The following is a 9,740-nucleotide window of genomic DNA, read 5'->3' on the forward strand; positions in this document are numbered from 1 at the left end:
AGGCCATATCACGAAGGTGTCATCAATGTATCGTTCAAAGCAAGATGGCTGTAATGTCCCAGTTTTCGGAGCCTGCTCCTAAATGTGCTCCATGAACAAATTCGCGACTGCTGGAGACACTGGTGATCCCATGGCTGTGCAATCCATCATCTCATAATATTCATTACAGTACATAAAATTACATGGTCGTTAGGACGTGATTCCACATGGAAAATGTAGGGAGGTCTGGTGGCACAAGGTGTTAATTTCTTCAGTACTTCATCTGGGAAACCAGAAAGCTTGAATAACTTCCCTGTCTATCTGACAATGCCCTGCGTGGGATCACAACTAAGTTTGCAGTAAGTGGCCTGTTCTAAAAATGCAGCATCTTGAGGTGGTAATCTGCAGAGTTCAGCACCACGGTGGCATTCCCTTTGTCTGCTGGCAAGACAACCAAGTCTTCATTCTCACGTAATAACCGTAAGCAACGTCGTTCCTCCTGGCTAATATTAGATTCTGGTGGCTTAGCTTTCACCAGGATATGGCTGGTAGTTAGCCTGACGTCCTCAGCTCCATTGTGCGAAAGATTCCTATTGCACTGCTCTATTCCACTAATTATATCCAATATTGACAGATGTCGTGGAGCTGGAGAAAATTTGAGGCCTTTACTCAGTGCTGATATAGAGCCATCGTCCAATTTTTGGTTGGAAAGGTTAACAATCGTTCTATGGGCCTTATCGGATTTCACTACAGTTCTTCCGTGATTCAGTTGGTCAGACTTGGCACATTGCTTCGACATTGCCTTGGATAAACTTGCATGTTGTTGCACTGACATGGGTACATCCACCAACTCCCAATCGAATGGTGACAATGTTGATGACAAAGACAGATGACAGCCAAATAGGTTCCTGGTATTATGATCAAGCTCATACCTTGTCTGTCGTATCCGCTGTCACACTATGGCGAGACTGGTCGTCTACAAAACTCTGTCCACTGCATCAGTTCGAATGTGGTGTTTGACTTCTGCAAAGCAAGGAATTACCTCCTTGTCCCGGCAGCTTTGTAAAAATGCCAAAGAACTCAGCAGATGTGATCTCTTTTTCTGCAGTTTTTCTAAGTCTCACACTACACATTATGTCCTCACTGTAGAAGGAAGCTATGTGTCCTCAGAGTCTTTTGCTATGGCATACATGAATAAAACATTCTCAGTTTCAAGCCACATCAATTCGAATAAAATCCTCGAGCTTTTGCTGACCATCACCACCATCGTGATCAGGAGTTCAGTGACTGCCTATATAAGCGAGAAACTGCAGCAGCCCCAACAGTCAGTGACAGCTGAGTGGTTCTAGGTGCTTCAGTCAGAAACTGCACGACTGCTACAGTTGCAGGTTCGAATCCTGCCTCGGGAATGGATGTGTGTGATGTACTTAGATTAGTTAGGTTTAAGTAGTTCTACGTTCTAGGGGACTGATGACCTCAGATGATAAATCTAATAGTGCTCAGAGCCATTTGAACCATTTGAACTCCTGACGGCAATGGCAGAGATGGTCATTGTAAGTTCAAGGATTTTATTCGAACTGACACGGCTTGAAAACCGAGAATGTGTTATTTAGGTATGGCATCGCGAGAGACTCTGAGGACACGAGAGAAAGTTAATTTTCCTGTTCACTTGACAGATATTCAAAAATTTGAAAACAAGTCAAATATTTCAATTAATATTTATGTTTCTGATGAAAAATCTATTGTACAGTCTCTTTGCAATATAAAAAATTAACAAGAAAAGCATGTAAACCCTCTTTCATATCGAGATAAAAATAATTCATGTTAATGGTGGATGAAAAATCTGTCTAGATTAAGTACTTCATCATCAACTAAAAATGGGCATAAAATTTATCCTTGTGATTTATGCTTAAGATACTCATACTCTCAAGAAAAAGTAGAAAATGATGAAATGATTGTAAATAAGATAAGGAAATAAAAATAGATGTGCCTGTAGAGGAAAAAATGAAATTTAAAAATTATAATAATTCATTAATTGTACTTCTTGTAATTTATAGACGCTTCGAATGTCATTTAAAAGATGTTAACACTCGTCAAAAAAGCTTAGATTAATGAATGTGCAAAACGTTTATCAATTTCATTCAGTTATTATGTTAAATATTCTATATGTGATCACAAAAAACCTGTTGCATATACTGGTAAAGCTGCAGTCAAGAAAGCATTGAAATGTTGAAAGAAGAATGTAGAGAAATTGCTAAAATATATGACTAAAATATTCGAATGATAATGACCAATGGAGATAAAGTAAATTTTATAAATTTAAAAACTTGTTTTATTTGTGAAAAGAAATTCACTTAGGGAGATAAAAGTAAGAAATCATTGTCATTTAACACGAAAATATCTAGGAGCTGCACACAAATATTATAATCTTAATTATTGAAATCCTTAGTTTATTCCAATTTATATTCATATTTTAGCTAATTCCTATCTATCTGTATCCGAATCCCACTGCAGCTACTGCCGGGTCTGGGTGCTGACGAGTCCTCTCCATTTGGCTCGGTCCTCCCACCAATTTTCTTCCTCCACTTCCTGCCAGGTCACACCTCTCCTTTCAACAGATATTCTCACTCCCATTTTCCACCGTGTTCTTGGGCGCCCTCTAGGTCTTTTCCCATCCATCTTTAGTTCTTCCATAATTTTGGGGAGTCTCTGCCCATGCATCCTCTTAACAAGCCCATACCATCTTAATCTCTTTCTTTCAATTTCTTCTCTCATACTTTTTTGTTTGAGGTCCTTTCTAATCTCTACATTCCTTACTCTGTCCATTCTTGTTTTTCCCTTAACTGCACTGAGAAATTTCATTTCCCTAATTTTAGCTAATTCCTACGTTCATTAATTTATCAAAGAATTAGCAATGGATAATCAAGGTATTAATGCTATTCCACATAAGAAACAAAAATATATTTCATTTAGTAATGAAGTTGAAGACGGATTAACATTAAAATTGTTAGATACAATTAAATTCATTGCTTCAAGAATTAATAAATTATCTTCTAATTGGAATAAAGAACAATTTAGAGAAACTGGAAATTTTTTTAAAGATGGGCTGTTAGATTTATTAATTAAAAACGAGCTTATCTTTACAAATGTATAGATTCTGTGGAATATTTACAAGAAACAAAATTAACTAAAAATGTTTTTATATGAGACTTATTAAAAGAAACTACTATTTGTAATGAAGATTATAACTGTGTTAAAAATGTTTGGAAAAAATTCGATATCATAAATTTATTTGAATATGCAAAGTTATGTAATATTTTACAGCTCCTGCTTTATCTTGGAATTCCATTTAAAAATGACAAAAATTGAATTAAATTTATTAAACAATTATGATATAGTTTTATTTCTTGAAAAAGGAATTCCTCAAACTATGCTACATCAAAAAATAAATAAAGGAAAAGTTTTGAGCCAGAAAAATAATCAAAATATATTGCATAGTTACATGCAAATAATTTATATAATTGCGCCATGTCCCAATTTTAATCAATTAGAGATTTCAGTTGGGAAAATCCAAAATATTTTAAATCTACAAAATACTTAGAATACCAGTAATAATAAAATCGTTTTATTTTAGAAGTCGATTTAGAATATGCAGAAAATGCATGATTTACACAAAGATTTACCATTAGCATCAGAAAGAGGAACAACACAAAATAATACAGAAAAATATGTTTCACGTTATAGAAACCTTAAACAGTTTTTAAAACTTGGATTCAACTGATGAAAATTCATAGAAACTTATCATTTGAACAATCAGATTGGTTGAAAAAATATATTGATTTTAATACAGAAATGGGAACTAAAGCCCAAAACGATTTTTAAAAAGATTTGTATAAATTGATATAGAATTCAATATTTGGAAAAAATGGAAAATATTGGAAATAGACAAAAATATCAGATTGAGGAAGATATACAAAACATATTCAAAACCAAATTATGAACATACTGATGTATTTTCAGAAAATCTTGTTGCAGTTTGTATAAAAAACAGTAACAGTCAATAAACCAGTTTACATTTGAATGAATATTCTAGATATGTAGCAGATGAGTTTTGCAATTTGGGGAGCAAAATAACTCACGATGTTCAAAGTAGAGAGGATATAAAATATAGACTGGCAATGGCAAGGAAAGAGTTTTTGAAGGAGAGGAATTTGTTAACGCTGAGATTTAAGTGTCAGGAAGTCTTTTCATAAAGTATTTGTATGGAGTGAAGCCATGTATGGAAGTGAAACATGGACAATAAATAGTTTTGACAAGAACAGAATAGGAGTTATCGAAATGTGATGCACAGAAGTATACTGAAGATGAGATGTCTACGTAATATAACTAATGAGGAGGTACTAAATAGAATTGGAGAAAGAGGAATTTGTGGCAAAACGTGACTAGAATAAGGGATCAGTTGGTAGGACATGTCCTGAAACATGAAGGGATCATCAATTTAGTATTGGAGGAAGTGCAGAAGGTAAAAGTCGTAGAGGGAGACCAAGGCTTGAATACACTAAACAGTTTCAGAACCATGTAAGTTGCAGTAGTTACTTGGAGATGACGAAGCTTGCACAGGATAGGGTAGCATGGAGAGCTGCATCAAACCAGTCTCTGAACTGAAGACCACAACAAAAATAAAATTGTAGATATTTCGAAAATATGTTTGTGATTTCCATTATTATGTTATGAATCGAAAATGTGATGAAAATACTGTATTACTTTACATAGATACTTATTCTTTTATTTATGATACAAGAGCTAAAGATTTTTATAGAGATATTAACTCCATGATAAAAGAATTTGACACAATAGATTAATCAGAAAATAATATTTATGAATTTCCACGTGAAAATAAAGTTTCAGGTAAAATGAAGGATGGAGATTGTTATAAAATTATGTTAGGGTATGTTAATTTAGAACCAAAAATGTATGGTTATAAAGTTGACAATCAAAAAGAGCAAAATGTAAAGGAGTTCTAAAGTAAATTATAAAATTGAAATTGGCTGGCAAATACAAATCTTGTTTAGACAACAAAATAAAGCAATACAGAAAAATGAATTTAAAGAGATTATTTAACTGTCACTTGTATACAGTTAATGTAGTAAAATAATATTAATTTCTGATGATGATAAACATATTTTACTGGATGGAATTAATGCATTACCATATTGTCATTATAAATTAAACTGAAATAAGATAATAGATTGTAATAATGACTTCATTTGTGAATTTAACAGTTGTGTTGAAGATTAATAAGAAAATAGATTTTAAAATAAAAGAAGTTATTCTGTTTTAATACCATTTCATGATATGGTAATTTCTTCAGATATACCTTAAAAACAAATTTTCCACAAAAAAATTAAAATTTTTATATTACCTTTCTTTCTGTTTTTGATAATTGAAAACCGTTTTCCCTTATTTTGATTGGTTACAATCGTAGTTACGAGTATATTAAGAAGAATTATTCATTTATATTTCAGAATTTTCGCAACTGAATGATTTTCTATTCCAGTTATTAATAAGTTATTTTACATGATCATACTTGTTTCTCTATATTCTGTTTGTTTATTTTTATACTATCAATACAATTTGTGTTCAAAAGCATATTTTTAATTGTAATTTTTATTTCTTGATAAATGTTTTTTATTGTTTGCAAAATCTGCAGATCATTACTGAAGAAAAACTTTTCAGAATTTTAAAAATTATAGTTTAATAGATTTTGTTGTATACAAATACAGTCGTTTTTATATCTAAAAAAATAACAAACTTAAATATAATGGTAAAAAATGTTAATTATAGTTCGTAAAGAAATAATAAATGATTTTATGGAAGTCAAGTTACTGATATCTTAGGGTATAAAGGTTCTCAAGATGTTGTAAAACAACATCTTAAAAAAATATAGTAAAACTTATTTCATTACTGATAAAACATTGCCATCTAAAAATATTAATCTTCACCCAAAATTTATTAATGAATTTTGTTTATTTTATTTAATTATGAAATCACAAATGCCATTTGCAGAAAATTTTCAAGTTTGGGATTGTGATGAAGTTTTACCATCATTTTGGAAACATTGCGAATATAAAATAAAGGTTAATGAAAACTGCTCTATGATGGTCATATAAATCATTTAAAAGTTCTAAGGATAATTATATCATAATCAGTCAAAATAATTTATAGAACTACAGTAGTGTTGCATGAAAGAAATAAACAAATACATAGTTTATTACCATACATTGTTCTGTGAACAAATTTGTACTTTGTTTTTTTTAAGACTGTGTGATAAGAAGTTAATTATAACTATTATGTTATTCGAACACAATTAAAAATGTCAACAAACAAGTAAAAAATATTAGAATTACACATCCAAATTGTGATGAATTATGAAGAATTAATTATATATCAGATTCGATGAATTTATTCCAAAGAATTAAAGAAAGCTTGAATGCTGTTTGTTGTCAAAATTGTTTCAACATTTTGGATAATTATTTACAAGAAAAATTGTATGATGCTAAATTTCCAACTACTATTTTCATGATTAAATTTGAAATAACATTATAACGTTTTTTATTTACATTTAATAACAAAATTCATATAAAATACCTGATTCCATTTATTCAAATTTAAAATTATCAAATAATTCCGACATAAAATCATTTTTGTGTAATGTTATTTGAATATCAAAATGTACTTTTTTAAAAAAAGTGTAAGCATAATGAATATTATAATTAATACCAAGCATTTTCAATAATTAAATTTATTTATAGACGCTTTTTTTATTAACATTTTAAAATATATTATCGACACCAAAACATTTAACGCATATTTCAACATCTTTCTTTCTCAAACGTTTTTCAAGAAGATGAATATCTTTAAAATTCGGTTTCAGTAGTTCTTATCTTAAAATTTCGCTTATTTCGTCTTTATTGAAATCTTTCAGTTTATATGTGGTAGGATTAGAGTGAGTAACATCTTCAATTTCAAACATTTCTATTGACCAATTGGCTGTATTATCTTTTTCAAATATTCCTTGAATTTACTTACTCGTACTTTATCACCAGTTTTATGTTTAGCATTAATATCTAACAAATTTGTTACATGACAGGTTTCATTATTTTTCAATTTTATATACATTTTTGTGTTTAATTTTTATTGTTGAATGTTTTTGATTACATTCAGCAACTAATTTCGAAACTATTTCAACACATACATTATTTCCTTGTAAGTCATATTTTTCACATTTTTTCTTTTAATTTTCTGTTAAATCGTCCAACAACACATGCTTTTAATTCACCAGAAGTTGAATAATGATTAAAATTAAATTTTTTGGTTACATATTGAAATTCTGTAGCATAAAATTATGTACTATTATGTAAGTTTTAGGTTTCTCAATTCAAATATTTTTGCAAAGGAATTAACTATTTTTATCTGTTATATCTTTAACTGGAACAGCGAAAGCAAATTTAAAAGAAATCTATAATAGTAATATACATTTATATCCTTTATTTATTTTTGATTATACCTTTAAATTTCAAGAAACTTTTGATTTATCGGCATTTTATATATCAACTATTTCAAAGGAACTTAGATAATTTTTATAATTATTTCTGATTGATTTATGTAATTCATTACAATTTCCTCATGAATATTTAATCCATTGCCCAGAAGTCTTTTAACGAAACTGCTATTTTTAGTTTTACAAATCGAAAAAGTTCCTTCAGTTCTTGGTTTCCCATTTGTAGTTGTTACTGTATGAGGATTACGCGTTTCAGTGAACTTTTTACACTTCAAACATTGGATATGGATAAGATTCTCCACTTAAAAAATAGAAAAAAATGTAATCAAATTATTTTACCAAATATAATCGCCTTCACAAGAACTGGAACAGTTTTAAAATAATATTTTGTACTTTGTTAGAATATTTTATTTTCATAGTATTTTTATTGATTGGATTTCAAGAGTAATTTCTTAATGTTTATTAAAAACCTTCATTGAAAGATCAAAATCATTAATTGTTAAATCTTTCATATATATTTTTAACAAAACCTGTCCTTTTTTAAGAATAAAATCTTTTTCGTTGAAATGGTACATTTCTGTTTGCCTCAAGTCATAAAGAAAATTGAAGTAATTTTTAAGATTACTTAATTCGTTTAAATATCGAATTGAGTCTGTTTATGAGAAATAATCTGAAATAGTCATTCCTATTTCCCTTTTTGTAAAATTAGATTAGTTTTATTAAGCTGATTAAAAACAATTTTACTGATGTAATTCCTCAACTGCGTTAACATACTTGTACATCCATCTATAGTAACAAGATTCTTTAATTCATTAACTAAATGTTGGTTGATCACTGTATCTTCAACATCAATTGGATCATTCATACTTACAATAGTTTCCCCTTCACAACTAATTACTTTCAAAATGCCATTAAATTCTTTCTGAAACTGTTTAATTTCATTATCATTTTTGAGTTTACAATAGGTTGAAATTTTTAAGTTTTATTTCTAATGCTTGTAATGATGTGTTTGTTAATATTCTGACACTAATTCTTATTGAATTTTTTTTAGCTATTGTTGACTGAGTGTTTTTAAATTTGATTGCTAATCTTTCATTCTTGATTGAGAATCTTAGAATTTCGAAATTAATTTGTTCACTTTTGGTTTTAATGAGTGAAAGATAAGTAATTACTTCTAAATCGTTATTAAGTTTAGCATATAACTTCATTTCCAGAAATGTCCATCTATTACATTTAAATTTATAATTGATGCATAATAGTTTTAAAGGATATAAACACAAATGACCACAAATAAATTCATTAAGATTTTGTGTCCTTTCAATGTCGTAATACAACTAATTTCTTACAAAATAATTTGCTGGATGTTTTGGCATGTTACCATCAAGTGAATAAAAAACAATGATGTTTGTTTTTTCTCATAATAAGAAATCCAAATTTTTTGGTTTTTTATGTAATTTATTAACCATAAAAACACTATGAAGATATTTAATTTTTAATTGTTTAACCAATCTTTCAATCTCAAAATTACATAAGTGATAATTAAATTTAAATAATTTAGCTGAATATTTTCTACAGCCTCTTCCTTCTTATTCTTCTACTTCTTTATCAGCCTTTTATTGTATATAACTGCATATTTTTCTTTGAGCAGCAAGGAGCTGTATTTTCTGGATAAAATGTAGAAAGAAATATTGAACTAGATACTACTAATTATTATAATTATACTGAATTTGGTATGCTTAACTTCATTTTCGTCGTTTTACCAACTAATCTGAAAGATAATCAGTTGAATAGTTTTTCTTTGTTTGATAAAGTTAAATTAGAAAATATTTCTGTAGAAAAATGGAAGAAATGAAGTTTTTCCTCAAGAATTTTGGAATTTTGATCCCCAAATAACTTTTTAAAAGCTTATAATGATTTTATAGATTTTAAAAGAATAACCCAACTAAATAGCGATGTAAATGTAAATCTACTCAATTTTCTTCACAGTATCTTAGCAATGTCATTAATGTGACTAGAAGAGCGAATATTATAACTACTCAGGAAACAACTACGAAATTATGTGCATTTGTTAATGAAAATATCCCTAATGACACAATTGCATCAACGATTATGGATGGTAAAAAGAATTTAATTTGTTATTCCCAGCACAGAATATTAACTGAAAATATTTCATTATATAAATGAATAAAAATTTTAAAAA

At 28.9% G+C, this 9,740-nt stretch overlaps 1 protein-coding gene across 1 annotated transcript; it reads right to left on the reverse strand.

The window, feature by feature from the left end:
* Positions 1 to 352: 352 nt before the first annotated feature.
* LOC124803362 lies at positions 353 to 814 on the reverse strand. The gene has a single exon (XM_047264548.1). It carries the CDS (start codon positions 812 to 814, stop codon positions 353 to 355), a length of 462 nt encoding a protein of 153 aa, XP_047120504.1.
* Between the last annotated feature and the right edge of the window lie 8,926 nt (positions 815 to 9,740).

This window comes from Schistocerca piceifrons, chromosome 6 (assembly GCF_021461385.2).
Source record: "Schistocerca piceifrons isolate TAMUIC-IGC-003096 chromosome 6, iqSchPice1.1, whole genome shotgun sequence".
NCBI classification, from domain to species: domain Eukaryota; kingdom Metazoa; phylum Arthropoda; class Insecta; order Orthoptera; family Acrididae; genus Schistocerca; species Schistocerca piceifrons.